General features: G+C 37.3%; 1 protein-coding gene across 1 annotated transcript; it reads left to right on the top strand.

Annotated features, from left to right (window-relative positions):
• The first annotated feature begins 346 nt into the window (after positions 1–346).
• On the top strand, positions 347–16930 carry LOC149736254 (uncharacterized). The gene is made up of 10 exons (XM_089876970.1): positions 347–2051; positions 2239–3880; positions 4230–4286; positions 7933–7974; positions 8290–8385; positions 8949–10270; positions 10424–10439; positions 11653–11927; positions 12063–12257; positions 12500–16930. The coding sequence occupies exons 2-10, from the start codon at positions 3552–3554 to the stop codon at positions 12586–12588; spliced, it is 2421 nt and encodes an 806-aa protein (XP_089733096.1). The 5' UTR covers positions 347–2051; positions 2239–3551; the 3' UTR covers positions 12589–16930.
• The last annotated feature ends 1166 nt before the right edge of the window (positions 16931–18096 follow it).

Consider the following 18096-nt stretch of genomic DNA (forward strand, 5'->3'; position numbering starts at 1 on the left):
AACAGTTATTAGCGGGCAAGACGGTTGTAAAGTGGTTTAGTAATGTAGTTGGTGCTTCTCGCTTAAAGGGCCTAAACACACCCCAAATGTACATCGCTTTAATATATAGAGTGTGTTTTTCTAATTCCAACGACACCTTACTTGTTTTAATCGGTTCAGTATAACCAAAGATACTCCAGCTCAAACACGTGAAATTCATAAAGCTGATTTGAAAGTTGCATGGCGAAAAAATGAGAAGTGTACTACGAACGTGACAAAACACGTGACAAAATTGTTGAAGCGTGGCTGCTCTCATTCTGAAAGGCGAGAGGCAGTGTTTTCAGCAAAAAACGAGAGAACAAAAAAACGCATGCTTCGCTTTCACGAATGAATCAGTCAGCACGTGCCTATAGTACGTTCCTACGTCACAATCACGGAGCTCGTAGTAAAAATAGGATAGCGCTAGAGATCACTGTTTGAGGACGAATATCTCCGCCTATACTGGACCAATTTCAATAAGCAAAGTTTTTGGAATCAATAAAACGGTCGCTTTTTGAATTTACCACAAAAAATAAAGTAACGCGGGGTGTTTTTACGCATTTTAAACGCGCTCCTGAAAATATGAAAAAAACAAAAAAATAATAATTTAAAATTGGTACGCGCGACTGCCTATTATTAAATATACAATTAGGTCCGTGCATTAACGATAATAAACGAAACAATTTGCCGTCTTTGAGAACGATTTTTTATGTTTCAGAAAATATTTCCGAAACAATATTACCATAAACCGAAACATTATAATGTTACCAGATATGGGATTATGTTTCTGAGTCTGTATGATTATGTTTCCAAAAACTGGACTATGTTTCCGAAACCGTATATAATGAATGAATGTAACTTACTTTACCTTCGCGTGGCCGGAAAACGACAGTCGTTATAACACGGGTGTTCTGTTTCAAACACCAGCATATGTGCCACCTTACGAGTTACCAAGGACGTTACTTTGTGGGTATAATTATTATAATTTTGTTTTACTTTTTTAAGTGTGACTGATAATTTGGACAACCCATTTGTGATCACGGGGAGGACCTTTGGGCCCATTACCGCTGGGTTGGATGCCGATGCGCTAACCAAGTGTGCTACAGCGCCGATAATGTTATACAATCGTAATAAGGTTTCTAAATAACTTTATAAAATTATTAATCTTTGTAAATGCAATAATACATATTCAATTAATTAGTTTTTTTTACAGCAGTTATTGCACTGTAATACGGCGCACGCATAAAAAACATCATGGCGCATGGGTTAAATGTATTGCGCAAGTGAATATAAAACTGGCGCATGGGTTAAATGTATTGCGCAAGTGAATACGGTTTTGTGGGTCTGTGTCGGGAGTGGATTTTTAACTTTAGCTCACAATAAAAGTTTACAGTATTTTTTATTTAAATTTATTTAATTGGCTGTTACCGGAGCTAGAATCCAAATTCAAGTCTCCGGCTTTCTAGCGGTAATCAGTTTGCCAACGAAACACACCCAAACTTTAACTGAACAGCGCTTAAAGTGAGTGAACAGAAAGAATTTGGTGTTCGTATAGTATTATTTGTAAGTTTAATAACATTGCCACTGCCCCGGAAGTCTTTATTTCTGCACATTTTCTGCTAGGTGGCGCTAACTTCTTACTCGTTGCCATTTATGGGATGTATTCGCTTATTTACTGACAAATTTCTTTTTTATTATTAATTGTACTGCTGCAAAATATATTTTTTCCAGAAATATTTTGTTTCCATGATGATGCGTGGTGGGCACGATTTACTTTTAACGTTTTAGTTTAATCTACATATGCCGTTATAACACTTGTTTAGTGAAGTTATTTGGTTTGGGAAATTTTTCATCACGCACGTCTTGTTGGGTATTTCCTTCTGATTCAAACAGAGATCACCTTGTAGAGTGTAGACGTAGGATTTTCGAAACCCGAGATTATTAACAATGACATTTTTCGTGTATATCCTCTATCCTGGCATCACCGAAACCGGGCTACCGACCGATACGTTTTTTTGATCAAGGAGTTACAGGTGAAGTGGATTTTTCTTTATAAATTTATGCTTTCTATATGTACTTTATGTACTCTTCGTGTGTGTGCAAACGTATAAGTTACATATATCTGTGGAACGAAAATATTTACTCCCATTAGCGTAGCCTATATGCTATTGTGATAGAAAGTATTTTGTGGTGAGTTTCAGTGGCATTATTTTCCAATAGTTTCAGAGCCGCCTGTGGCCAATAAGTTGATCTGGAGACGCAGTACAAGGTAGTTGGGTTAATTTTAATTTTGGCGGACGAAAAATGGCGAATTATGCATGAAGAATAAAATCACGTGACAGCGACCTGACGTCAGATGATAGGGAAGGACGACATTTGATCATGTTGTAAAACATCGATAATTTCGGCCAACAGAGAGCTGGTTCATGAGAATTGCCCAAGGCTTAAATTATCTTTCAGTCGCGCGAGATAAGTTCTGGTAGTTGTGTTGACAATGCTCTATTAGTCTATTTTAAAATATTTTACTTGGTTTTTTCACGTGACGTCACATCAACCCTCATGTCAAGTGTTGTGGGTTTATACTTCATTTATCGCTTTTCTGTCATAGTCTGATCAGTGGGGACACCGAAGAGCAACTTACTGGTGCAATATCTGAATATTAAAATCCCGCGAAACTTTTATGATCGTATAGAGTCATAGACATATGGCCGAAAGCTTATCAAGAAGTCAGCCACAGTGACAAATACATACAAACCTAATTTGATTCATAATAACAAGTACGAAAAAATGTATTCCAATTAAAACTTCTTAAGTCGAGTGTTATGGCTATGTTTACAGCAACACGCAAACTTTTATTTTTACGAGTTCATGGTGTTCATTTTTAGAAAACGATGACTGGCCCAATTCGGGTACCAACAATTAGCCAAAACATTAACAAATTGGCCTTCTTTACATTCGTTTTTTATTTTAGTAACACACCAATGCATTTGTTTCACTTTTCCATCGTTAAAATTGTTTTTATGCGTATAGTTCCTTTCATTTGCTAAATATGTGCATTTCCGCATGTCCGCTGTGTTATTTTTCATACAAAATGGCGCCCTGCAGCCTGACGTAACAGTAGGTTTGTTAAACGTAACAATGAATCAGGTAAAAACACGTTTTTTCTGGCTTTGCATTGTGGGTAATTTTTTTCAGTTGGGAGGGAATTTAGTTTACAGAAGCTGAGAAGCAAGAGTTTTTATTTTAGTAACACGTCAATACATTTTTTTCACTTTTCCATCGTTAAAATTGTTTTATGCGTATAGTTCCTTTCATTTGCTAAATATGTGCATTTCCGCATGTCCGCTGTGTTATTTTCATACAAAATGGCGCCCTGCTGCCTGACGTAACAGTAGGTATGTTGAACGTAACAATGAATCAGGTAAAAACACGTTTTTCTGGCTTTGCATTGTGGGTATTTTTTTCAGTTAGGAGGGAATTTAGTTTACAGAAGTTGAGAAGCAAGAGTTATTGAATGTGTATGCTGTAAAATAATGTCGTCCGTGTCAAGTTTTTATAATTTAATTACCGATTCTTCCGTGAGTAGTCCAAGTGATGGTGAAGTGGAATCCGTTCATGCCGACTCGTTTGTTTTAGAAAGGTATTTGAATTTGCTGTATATCGAATGCGATTGTTCAGACTCGGTATCACCATTTGTACCTGTTTCCACATTGCATAAGTTTTCTTTTTATTACAGAGATTTAGAAGAAGAAGATTTCAATGAAGTAGTAAGTGAAGATTCAGAAGTGTTAAGTGAAGATAATGAAAATGTTCTTAATTGTACACAAAATAATGTACATTTATTAGGACGAGAATGTAACAGGTACCTTACCTACTACGAGTACTATCTAGTACTGTATTTGTAGTCTGTTGGGCAATCCTTTAGCTGGTGATTAGTAAAATTGTTAGTGTTAAAATGTTTCTTAGGTCTCGCACTGACATGGTGATACCCACTATATAATATTTTTAAAAAAATGTGTCTTTAATTTTTAGTACTAAAACTGAACTTTTATAATGCGCAAAAAGCCAGTTGAATTTTGGTGACATAGGCTATATAATTATATATTATAGACTATATTAGTTTCTTTACTTAAAAAACTTTTGCGCAAGTCTGCTTTTCCCCTTTTTCATAATATATAACTAAGTAGCTCTCCAATGTTTTTATGATTTAGAAGGAAAAAACAGATGCTCCGAGATGTTGTCAAGAATTTTACAACAAGCATTGAAAGGTTACAAAACAAAACTGTTTTAAATTTATGTTTTTTATTTGTTAAATTGTTGTATGTATACAATGGCACATGCAGGGGGAGTGAAATTAAGGGGACCAGCCCCCCTTTTTGATATCAATAAATGGTAACAATTCCCTTCAACCATTACAGAAATATAAATTCGCATTCGCGTAATGTGTCCATATGTAATGTGTTAGCTTACTGTGCGTCTTTGGATACTTTAACTTAATTCCAGATAGGTCTAGATAAGATGCCGACGAATTGACATATTAATATGTTTGGGCTCAACAAGCATCCGGTGTAAAATTCCAGAACTCGTTGTTGATTCAAACACACCAGCTTGTGCACTCGTCTGTTAAACGATGCTACGTTACACGTCCGCGAACTCGCCCCCCCTGTTAAACGATGCTACGTTACACGGCCGCGAACTCGCCCCCTGTTAAACGATGCTACGCTACACCGCAGCGAACTCGTCGTTCGTTAAACGATGCTACGTTACACGTCCGCGAACTCGCCCCCCCTGTTAAACGATGCTACGTTACACGGCCGCGAAATCGCCCCCTGTTAAACGATGCTACGCTACACCGCCGCGAACTCGTCTTTCGTTAAACGATGCTACCTTACACGGCCGCGAACTCGCCCCCTGTTAAATGATGCTATGTTACACGGCGCGAACTCGTCCCCGGTTAAACGATGCTACGCTACACCGCCGCGAACTCGTCTTTCGTTAAACGATGCTACCTTACACGGCGTGAACTCGTCCCCGGTTAAACGATGCTACGTTACACAGCGTGAACTCGTCCCCGGTTAAACGATGCTACGCTACACCGCCGCGAACTCGTCTTTCGTTAAACGATGCTACGTTACACGGCGTGAACTCGTCCCCGGTTAAACGATGCTACGTTACACAGCGTGAACTCGTCCCCGGTTAAACGATGCTACGTTACACGGCGCGAACTCGTCCCCGGTTAAACGATGCTACGCTACACCGCCGCGAACTCGTCTTTCGTTAAACGATGCTACGTTACACGGCGTGAACTCGTCTTTCGTTAAACGATGCTACGTTACACGGCGTGAACTCGTCCCCGGTTAAACGATGCTACCTTACACGGCGCGAACTCGTCCCCGGTTAAACGATGCTACGTTACACCGCCGCGAATTCGTCTTTCGTTAAACGATGCTACGTTACACGGCGTGAACTCGTCCCCGGTTAAACGATGCTACGTTACACGGCGTGAACTTGTCTTCCGTTAAATGATGCTACGTTACACGGCGTGAACTCGTCCCCGGCTAAACGATGCTACGTTACACGGCGTGAACTCGTCCCCTGTTAAACGATGCTACGTTACACGGCGTGAACTCGTCCCCGGTTAAACGATGCTACGCTACACCGCCGCGAACTCGTCTTTCGTTAAACGATGCTACGTTACACGGCGTGAACTCGTCTTTTGTTAAACGATGCTACGTTACACGGCGTGAACTCGTCCCCGGTTAAACGATGGTAAGTTCCACGGCGTGAACTCGTCCCCGGTTAAACGATGCTACAATGCTACGTTACACGGCGTGAACTCGTCCCCTGTTAAACGATGCTACGCTACACCGCGCGAACTCGTCTTTCGTTAAACGATGCTACGTTACACGGCGTGAACTCGTCTTTCGTTAAACGATGCTACGTTACACGGCGTGAACTCGACCCGGTTAAACGATGCTACGTTACACGGCGTGAACTCGTCCCCGGTTAAACGATGCTACGTTACACGGCGTGAACTCGTCCCCGGTTAAACAATGCTACGTTACACGGCGTGAACTCGTCCCCGGTTAAACGATGCTACGTTACACGGCGTGAACTCGTCCCCGATTAAACGATGCTACGTTACACGGCGTGCACTTGTCCCCGGTTAAACGATGCTACGTTACACGGCGTGAACTCGTCCCCGGTTAAACGATGCTACGTTACACGGCGTGAACTCGTCCCCGATTAAACGATGCTACGTTACACGGCGTGCACTTGTCCCCGGTTAAACGATGCTACGTTATACGGCGTGAACTCGTCCCCGGTTAAACAATGCTACGTTACACGGCGTGAACTCGTCCCCGGTTAAACGATGCTACGCTACACCGCGCGAACTCGTCTTTCGTTAAACGATGCTACGTTACACGGCGTGAACTCGTCTTTTGTTAAACGATGCTACGTTACACGGCGTGAACTCGTCCCCGGTTAAACGATGGTAAGTTCCACGGCGTGAACTCGTTCCCGGTTAAACGATGCTACGTTGTAACACCGCCGCGAACTCGTCTTTCGTTAAACGATGCTGCGTTACACGGCGTGAACTCGTCCCCGGTTAAAGGATGCTACGTTACACGGCGTGAACTCGTCCCTGGTTAAACGATGCTACGTTACACGGCGTGAACTCGTCCCTGGTTAAACGATGCTACGTTACACGGCGTGAACTCGTCCCCGGTTAAACGATACCACGTTACATGGCGTGAACTCGTTCCCGGTTAAACGATGCTACGTTATACGGCGTGAACTCGTCCCCTGTTAAACAATGCTACGTTACACCGCCGCGAACTCGTCCCCGGTTAAACGATGCTACGTTACAAGGCGTGAACTCGTCTTTCGTTAAACGATGCTACGCTACACCGCCGCGAACTCGTCTTTCGTTAAACGATGCTACGTTACACGGCGTGAACTCGTCCCCGGTTAAACGATGCTACGTTACACAGCGTGAACTCGTCCCCGGTTAAACGATGCTACGTTACACGGCGCGAACTCGTCCCCGGTTAAACGATGCTACGCTACACCGCCGCGAACTCGTCTTTCGTTAAACGATGCTACGTTACACGGCGTGAACTCGTCTTTCGTTAAACGATGCTACGTTACACGGCGTGCACTTGTCCCCGGTTAAACGATGCTACGTTACACGGCGTGAACTCGTCCCCGGTTAAACGATGCTACGTTAAACGTCCCCGAACTCGTCCCCGGTTAAACGATGCTACGTTACACGGCGTGAACTCGTTCCCCGTTAAACGATTCTACGTTAAACGTCCCCGAACTCGTCCCCGGTTAAACGATGCTATGCTACACGGCCGCGATCTCGTCCCTCGTTAAACGATGGTAGGTTACAGGTCCGCCAACTGGTCCCCAGTTAAAATATGATACTTGACACGGCCGCGAACTCGTCCTAGGTTAAAATATGCTACGTTACACAGCCGCCAACTCCTCCCTGGTTAAACGATCCTAAGAGGTCGCGAACTCGTCCCCCCACCCCCCCCTCTTTATTTCCGTCTGGGTGCGCCACTGTATGTATATTCTAATTCAATATTTATTATTTCATAGCCATGGCTTTGCAATAAGTGTACTTGCCTCGTGGCTAAAGCAGGTTGGGTTTAAGACTGGAGTCTGGAAGTTCAATTATTTATATCTAACATTCTAATGTTATATACATTGTCTATGGGCATCTAGTTTATTAAGAAGAATATCTAAATGTGCAACATAGTATATACTACTGCAATACCAATATTATCTGAACATTGCAAATTAATGTATAGGCAGTAAATCAGTTTAATACTATGTTTTTCCTTTTAATAATTAATATCAACCCTGCATCATGGTTGGTTAATAAACAATAATTTCTCTTTACAGGATATTTAGTGATCAGCCAACCTGTTCTGGAACCAGCTCGAAGTATGTGTTTAAATATTTAGTTACATTCTTGTTTGTGATGTAATAATCGTAATAGGTTATCAAAGGTAATATGGTGCAAATAATCGTTACATTATCCACGATGAACATGAATAAAAATTGCACCAATGTTTCATCTGTTTATACCAATTAAGACACGTCTTTTTAACAATATATATTGATATATTATATTCTTTTTATTAAAATGGGTATTATTGTCCACAAGCAAACCCAATAAAGCTCGAGTTTTTAACGCATTTTTGAATCACCTACTTTATTTGTGCAATAGTTTGTTATGTTACATATGCTATGTTTCAGTGCAACTTCTTCCCCATTATCAACCAAAAGTAGTACACCGTTATCCACCAAAAGTAGTACAATATTAAAAACTGGAAAGATTTCGAAATCTGGCAGGTAAGATGATATTTTTCAAATGTATGTGTATTTCTGATAATCTGATTATAAAAGTTAATTAAGGTTCTAAATTTCTGGGTCGAACCAAAAGTTTTAACTTTTTTTAAGTGTTTTTTATTTTAAGTATAAATGGACCAAAAAAGCAACACTTGTCGCAATTTATTCTTTTGCATTCCATCTAAAGTGTAACCGATGGGTAGGCTAATCTTTAGTAAAACCAGTAAAATCAGTTACTAGTGAAAATTTGAATGTCAAAATGTTTCTTAGGCCTTACTGGTTAATGATGCCGGCACCTAATTTTAATAATCCATGGAAGGCAATTCGCCTATGATCCACAATTCCTATCGGTTTATGGAATGGTATATCCTTACCATACACATTAAATTATTTTTATCTCAGTAAGTGCTAGAGGCAACCTGCAATGCAATGCTTGTTAAGTTTGGCTGCAATGTTGTGTTTACTGAAAGTGCAAAAATCAAAACCTAAATATTTCTATTATTATTTTAAGTGTGTCTGCTGGCTTTATGATTTTGTGTTCACAGACTAATCTTTTTTCATTCCAGACGCCAAAGAAAATGTCCCTACTGCTCCAAAATGTTTTATAATGTAACAACACACTATAACAATCACCATAAAGATTTGCCAAAAAGCAAGCTTCTCTATGACTCTGAGTTAAAACTTCAAAAACAGGGAAACTATAAAGATTTTAATGGATATGAGTGCAGCATATGTCACCTTGTAGTAAAGTGTTTAAAAAGGCACTGCATTAAAGCTCATCCAGACATTGATATAAAAGGCACTCAGTTTCAAAATATGTTGGTCGATTGCAATACTGAAACTTCACAGTACAACAAAATTTTATTAATGTACGAGAGACATTTACAAGATATTGGGGTTGGAAAAAGAAATCCAGTCAATGCAGATACAGCTAAAACATATATGAATCAGGTTAAAAAGATGATTCAAAATCCTAGTGAAATACAAGACCCCAAGCGCATTTTTATCAATATTGAAAAGAGCATTGTTGGTGATGGCCGAGATGGAACAAAATATGCGTACCTGGCTACATTAAAAAACTTTTTGGAGTTTGTAGACTTGGAATATCCAATGTACATGAGTGAGAGTGTTCATAAACTAATAAAGTACACAGTTTCTTGGTTGAGTCGACAAAGAGCACGGAAAGAAAAAAGGCAAAACATTGTCAAACAGCACTCTAGAAAAAAGTTGAGTGGTTTGCCACAGCCCTACCGGGCAATTTTAGAGTATGAGCAAAATCATGGAATGACCATAGCTGAGTTACGCAGAAGTGAAGTTGGCAGTTTGTCGAAATCAGAAGTTCAAGAATTATGTGGTGATGTTTTTTTAAGAGTCGTTTGTCGAGCTGGTTGTCGACCATCTGTGCTAACCGGAGTCACAATAGAAGAGTTAGATTCAGCAGAAAAAACACCGAAAGGAAATTATAGTATATACGTTAAAGACCAAAAGTTAAAAAATGAACATGCCTGTTTAGTGCTAAGTGTTGAGGAATTGCACGATATGAGGACTACCTCAAATCATTTATGGGCAACAAAAAAACAAAAATCAACCAAGTTAGATAAAGTGTTTCCTTCAATAAGTTGTAACAGAAAAATGGAGTCAACAGAATTTAATAGATATTGGAAGAAAACAAGCAGTCAAGTATTTCATTCAACAAACAAGGATATAACAGTAACAGATGTCCGGAAGTTAATTACGATGGTTGCAAGTAAACAATCGAAATCAGCTCAAATTGCCATTGCTAGGTCTAAAGGTCACTCAATTGCTGTAGCTCATAAGGTGTATGACATTTCGCATCCGCATGAGCTTGTGGAACAGGGTCGTACAACATTGCAACAGTTAGCAAATGGTTAGAATTCATCCATATTTATAACCTACATAAATGCCATATTTCTTTAATTTATTATAAAGCCACATTTCATAAATAATCCTTTTATTAACAACTAAAAATAACATAAACGTTGTAGCTTTCCAAATTCCTTATTTTAAAATTATTTTGCAGATGAAAAGTGTAATGAGTAGGGATGGGCTGAGATCCAAACTATTCGGATTCGGCGAATCCGAATATCTAGGGTCTAATATTCGATCGAATCCGAATATTCGATGACGTCATTCAACTAATTTACTGTGGTGAAATAAATGAAATTGTATAACCGGTGCATATCCAGCGTCGTTTCTATTGGTATCGTTCTATCGTAGCGTTATCTGCGAGCCGAGAAATTAATTAAAAACCTGTCAATCAACGCCGGCCGAGTGCATATAAAACGCGGCGCACCGGCTATTGGCCACATGCAATCAAAGTTTTACTCGATTTCTACACCATTATAGGATCCAGAAGTACAAAGGTAAAACGTTGTATTGATGAGTAGATTTTTCGTTATGAATACGGTCGAATTTAATTCATATTTCGTTTTATCGTATTTTACCTGTAGCCAGGCATGTAAAATTTATAAATTATAATGGTTTCGTTAATTTTTAAATATCTGGAATCGGACATTGTATAAAGCTAAGCTTCTGAGAGTGCGCCATAAAGAATAGGCGAGGTCCGAAAGCTAATGACGTCATAAGGAGAAAAGGCGCACGCGAACACGTTCGGTTTTAGTCTGAAGGCGCGTTATTAAAAATTCCACAAAACACGTGGTTTCCGATCAAACGAACACGTGGTTCACGATCAAAGAGACCGCACAAGACTACGAGTTTCGTGAATTGCACTGTTACGAGATGTAGAATTAACTACTGCTACTGGTTAATTCAAGTTAACAAAAGTTAAACAACATTTATTTATAACTGTTACAGAAGATTTTGCAATATTAAAATAAAAACAATTTTACGATTTTTCGCTTTTAATTACCAAATCATACGCGGAAACATAGGCCACTCAGTAGTTCGTAGGCGCTGCGATTCGTTAATTTCCTAGAGTAAATTCGAACGAAATTTGTGTTAAAAATTCGAACGAAATTTGTGTTCCTAGAGTAAATTCGAACGAAAACTGAGTTAGGTTATAAACTCTAATGTGAAACCCGCGTAATTGTTGGTTATAAAATCAAGATTTTTTATATTCAGACGATCACGAAATTACTGTTTTGGCGAATTCAGTAGTGTGTGTGGCATTTCGTGGGCAATAGAAAGTATTCGGATTCGACCACGCATATTCGGATTCGATCGAATACCTAAAAATGCGTCGAACAACGCCGAATATTCGGATTCGGATTCGATTCGGCCCATCCCTAGTAATGAGCATGATTCTAGTTCAGCTGAGGAAGAGAGAGGTGTTAGACTGCCTGATCCCAATTCTGCTGAGGAAGAGAGAGGTGCTGGACTGCCTGATCCCAATTCTGCTGAGGAAGAGAGAGGTGCTGGACTGCCTGATCCCAATTCTGCTGAGGAAGAGAGAGGTGCTAGACTGCCTGATCCCAATTCTGCTGAGGAAGAAAGCGGTGTTACACTGACTGATTCTGATCCGACTGCGGTAGATAAAGAGACTGATCTTGTGTGTGCTGACTTAAGTAAGTTATGTTGTACTTTTACTTTGTATATTTAAATGAGTAGTTTAAATTCTGGACTTAATTTTTACATAACATAAACGTCAAGCAGGTAACTGTTTTTTATGTGAAAATGAAATGCTGACATTTATTTTGCAGATAAAGATGAAAAGTTTATTCGGGTTGCATTTTCTGATGATGCTGAAGTAATAGATATTTACCGTGTGCGGGATTTAAAAACAAAAAATGGGAAACGCATCAAGCAGTTTAATGAAATTAAGATGGAAGAAGAATGCAAAGCGAGGTGGCCCGCAGACAACCTTTTTTATCCAGCTCGACGTGTTGTGACAACTTGTGAGTGGTATTTATGGATAATTTGTCTGTTTTATTTTGCATATACCTTTAAATGTATGCTCATATCTTGTCTGTTTTTTTAACACATGCTTTTCTATCTTTTGCATGTTTACTCATTTGAATTTAATTTTAGTGGTTCAGGTTTTGTCTTTGTTCACCTGATTAATAGTTGTCCATTTTAACACAAAGTATTCTTTTTTATTAACCTCTTCAGATATACTTAACTATGTATTATTTTACAGGGTCCCCATGCAAACAAGTGCGTTCTGATGATGAGTTTGTAGCTGAATCTCCATTTAAGCGAAAAAGAAAGAAGAAGCTGTTATATTAATTGCCTTGTTTAATTTACTGTATAAAGACTAGACTGTATATTTTACTGCATTGTTTTTACGATTGGGATTATACACTGGAGCCTGACTGACATTGTTTTTTTCAATATGATGTGATACTAATATTATACAAATTTAAGTTGCATATAACCAATATTTGGTTGCTCTAAAAGCTATCAATATTTATAAACTAATTGATAGTAACTTAGGTTTATAAACTAGGTAATGTTTGCGGACCAGTTTGCTTTTTGAATTTATAATGATGAATGTTTTTTCGTTTGTCTGGTTAACTCACAGCAATATTAATGCCCCTCTTCTGAGTAATCCTCAAATTAGCAAAAACGCTACTATCAGTCATGCTCTAGTATGGGTTGTATAATTCTACCGCCTTGTATTTTTAGAGATTTCTTCGACTATATTTCTACCTCATTATGCTTTTAATGCATCCATTGACCATATTTGTACCGCATTGTGTTTTATGGGGTCCATAGACTATATTTGTACTGTATTGTGTTTTAATGGGTCCGTAGACTATATTTGTACTGCATTGTGTTTTTTAATGGGTCCATAGACTATATTTGTACTGTATTTTGTTTTATTGGGTCCATAGACTATATTTGTACTGTATTGTGTGTTTTAATGGGTCCGTAGACTATATTTCTACTGTATTGTGTTTTATTGGGTCCCTATATTTCTACTGCATTGTGTTTTAATAGGTCCATAGATTATATTTGTACCGCATTGTGTTTTAATGGGTCCATAGACTATATTTGTACTGTATTGTGTGTTTTAATGGGTCCGTAGACTATATTTGTACCGCATTGTGTTTTAATGGGTCCATAGACTATATTTGTACTGTATTGTGTTTTAATGGGTCCGTAGACTATATTTGTACTGCATTGTGTTTTTTAATGGGTCCATAGACTATATTTGTACTGTATTTTGTTTTATTGGGTCCATAGACTATATTTGTACTGTATTGTGTGTTTTAATGGGTCCGTAGACTATATTTCTACTGTATTGTGTTTTATTGGGTCCCTATATTTCTACTGCATTGTGTTTTAATGGGTCCATAGACTATATTTGTACCACATTGTGTTTTAATGGGTCCATAGATTATATTTGTACCGCATTGTGTTTTAATGGGTCCATAGACTATATTTGTACTGTATTGTGTTTTAATGGGTCCGTAGACTATATTTCTACTGTATTGTGTTTTAATGGGTCCATAGACTATATTTGTACCACATTGTGTTTTAATGGGTCCATAGATTATATTTGTACTGTATTGTGTGTTTTAATGGGTCCGTAGACTATATTTCTACTGTATTGTGTTTTATTGGGTCCCTATATTTCTACTGCATTGTGTTTTAATGGGTCCATAGATTATATTTGTACCGCATTGTGTTTTAATGGGTCCATAGACTATATTTCTACTGTATTGTTTTTATTGGGTCCATAGACTATATTTCTACTGTATTGTGTTTTAATGGGTCCATAGACTATATTTCTACTGTATTGTTTTTATTGGGTCCATAGACTATATTTCTACTGTATTGTGTTTTAATGGGTCCATAGACTATATTTCTACTGTATTGTTTTTATTGGGTCCATAGACTATATTTCTACTGTATTGTGTTTTATTGGGTCCCTATATTTCTACTGCATTGTGTTTTAATGGGTCCATAGATTATATTTGTACCGCATTGTGTTTTAATGGGTCCATAGACTATATTTCTACTGTATTGTTTTTATTGGGTCCATAGACTATATTTCTACTGTATTGTGTTTTTTAATGGGTCCATAGACTATATTTGTACCGCATTGTGTTTTAATAGGTCCATAGATTATATTTGTACCGCATTGTGTTTTAATGGGTCCATAGATTATATTTGTACCGCATTGTGTTTTAATAGGTCCATAGATTATATTTGTACCGCATTGTGTTTTAATGGGTCCATAGATTATATTTGTACCGCATTGTGTTTTAATGGGTCCATAGACTATATTTGTACCGCATTGTGTTTTAATAGGTCCATAGATTATATTTGTACCGCATTGTGTTTTAATGGGTCCATAGATTATATTTGTACCGCATTGTGTTTTAATGGGTCCGTAGACTATATTTGTACTGTATTGTGTTTTTTAATGGGTCCATAGACTATATTTGTACCGCATTGTGTTTAATGGGCCCATAGACTATATTTGTACCGCATTGTGTTTTAATGGGTCCATAGATTATATTTGTACCGCATTGTGTTTAATGGGCCCATAGACTATATTTGTACCGCATTGTGTTTTAATGGGTCCATAGACTATATTTGTACTGTATTGTGTTTTTTAATGGGTCCATAGACTATATTTCTACTGTATTGTGTTTTAATGGGTCCGTAGACTATATTTGTACTGTATTGTGTTTTAATGGGTCCATAGACTATATTTGTACTGTATTGTGTTTTAATGGGTCCATAGATTATATTTGTACTGTATTGTGTTTTAATGGGTCCATAGATTATATTTGTACTGTATTGTGTTTTTTAATGGGTCCATAGACTATATTTCTACTGTATTGTGTTTTAATGGGTCCGTAGACTATATTTGTACTGTATTGTGTTTTAATGGGTCCATAGACTATATTTGTACTGTATTGTGTTTTTTAATGGGTCCATAGACTATATTTGTACCGCATTGTGTTTAATGGGCCCATAGACTATATTTGTACCGCATTGTGTTTTAATGGGTCCATAGACTATATTTGTACCGCATTGTGTTTTTTTAATGGGTCCATAGACTATATTTGTACTGTATTGTGTTTTAATGGGTCCATAGATTATATTTGTACCGCATTGTGTTTTAATGGGTCCATAGACTATATTTGTACTGTATTGTGTGTTTTAATGGGTCCATAGACTATATTTGTACCGCATTGTGTTTAATGGGCCCATAGACTATATTTGTACCGCATTGTGTTTTAATGGGTCCATAGACTATATTTCTACTGTATTGTGTTTTAATGGGTCCATAGATTATATTTGTACTGTATTGTGTTTTTTATTGGGTCCATAGACTATATTTCTACCGCATTGTGTTTTAATGGGTCCATAGACTATATTTGTACCGCATTGTTTTTTAATGGGTCCATAGACTATATTTGTACCGCATTGTGTTTTAATGGGTCCGTAGACTATATTTGTACTGTATTGTGTTTTAATGGGTCCATAGACTATATTTGTACCGCATTGTGTTTTAATGGGTCCATAGACTATATTTGTACCGCATTGTGTTTTAATGGGTCCGTAGACTATATTTGTACTGTATTGTGTTTTAATGGGTCCATAGACTATATTTCTACTGTATTGTGTTTTAATGGGTCCATAGATTATATTTCTACCGCATTGTGTTTTAATGGGTCCATAGATTATATTTGTACTGTATTGTGTTTTAATGGGTCCATAGACTATATTTGTACCGCATTGTGTTTTAATGGGTCCATAGATTATATTTGTACCGCATTGTGTTTTAATGGGTCCATAGACTATATTTGTACTGTATTGTGTTTTAATGGGTCCATAGACTATATTTGTACTGCATTGTTTTTTAATGGGTCTATAGACTATATTTGTACTGCATTGTTTTTTAATGGGTCTATAGACTATATTTGTACTGCATTGTTTTTTAATGGGTCTATAGACTATATTTGTACTGTATTGTGTTTTAATGGGTCCATAGATTATATTTGTACCGCATTGTGTTTTAATGGGTCCGTAGACTATATTTGTACTGTATTGTGTTTTAATGGGTCCATAGACTATATTTGTACCGCATTGTGTTTTAATGGGTCCATAGACTATATTTGTACCGCATTGTGTTTTAATGGGCCCATAGACTATATTTGTACCGCATTGTGTTTTATGGGGTCCATAGATTATATTTCTACCGCATTGTGTTTTATGGGGTCCATAGACTATATTTGTACCGCATTGTGTTTTATGGGGTCCATAGACTATATTTGTACCGCATTGTGTTTTAATGGGTCCATAGATTATATTTCTACCGCATTGTGTTTTATGGGGTCCATAGACTATATTTGTACTGTATTGTGTTTAATGGGTCCATAGACTATATTTGTACTGCATTGTGTTTTTTTAATTGGTCCATAGACTATATTTGTACTGCATTGTTTTTTAATGGGTCTATAGACTATATTTCTACTGTATTGTGTTTTAATGGGTCCATAGACTATATTTCTATTATATTGTATTGAAGTGTATATAATAATGTGCTTTTATAGGTTCATAAACTGTTAAATTGACTTTCGTTTCAACAATAAAGCTGAATACATGACTAGCTCGTTGATTAACTATCATAATATACACATTGTTGTGCGTGAGTTGTGTAACTCTTTTTCATTATTTTTATTCAGTAAAATTGCATTTTAGCTCCATGCTGCCCACTGACGGTTGGTAATTTGGTTGTTAAAAATATAGGTATTAGGTTTCCGGAACCTAATAATGTGTTCCAAAATTAGGTTTCTAACCATAAACGTCTCTCGGTAAAATGTTTCTGAAAAAAAGTATTATGTTTCTAACCGTTACATAGGAAATATATATTTAACTATAGTTATTTTTCTCTATAAATTTAAATAAAGTCAAACAAGAGATCACAGATCTAATGAATGAGCACGTTTTAAACTAATTAGCATAAGATAGTAGAGTCGGGGAAGATGGGACACCTTTAACACATAATATCCAAATAGCCTGATCGTGTTTTAAACAATTAACAACGGTCTGTGGAAGTCGTGAAGATACGATTTTATATTTTATTAAATGCTATTTGTTTACTACCAAATGAAAAGAGAAAACAAAATGAAAAGGTGTCCCATCTACCCCCACCCTGCTATATTAATTAATCCTTTTACTACAACGGTCGACTAGGCTCGATCGAAACAAATCTAAAGTAACCAACAAAACGGGTTCTAGTCGCCATTGGTGACTGTGGGGCAGTAGGCAGAATGTATTTATACATGTATTATAACTAATGAAACTTATGACGTATGAGGATTGAGTGATTGGTGAAAAATGTGTGTAAATACGCTTTGTACAACTCCTGTACCATGTGTTTATTGTAAACTTACACTAGTTAACGTTGTCGTCGCTTAAAAACGTTTGTTTTCATGAATTTTGACAAACCGTAATCACGCAGTAATTAGGTAATGTTAATCGTGATGTTGAATTAAAAATAATATTTCAATTACGATTAATGATAATACGGTATAAGAGTAGTGCATTTAATGCGTCCCAACTTAAATGCTAATAGTTTCATTCAGTCGTGAATCGTTGTGTGGATACAACACGTGCCGTCGTTTCCCGCCAAACTGCCAGACGGTGTTTCCGCTATGTAAAGTGCATGAGGAAAGTAGTCGTTGATCAATCGCTCATCGTGCGGTTTTAAATCTGAAAATTCAGTCTAAAAATATATAAATATATATTATGAATTTATTTCAATCAAGA

This window comes from Ciona robusta, chromosome 4, assembly GCF_009617815.1.
Source record: "Ciona robusta chromosome 4, ASM961781v2".
Classification (NCBI taxonomy): Eukaryota; Metazoa; Chordata; class Ascidiacea; order Phlebobranchia; family Cionidae; genus Ciona; species Ciona robusta.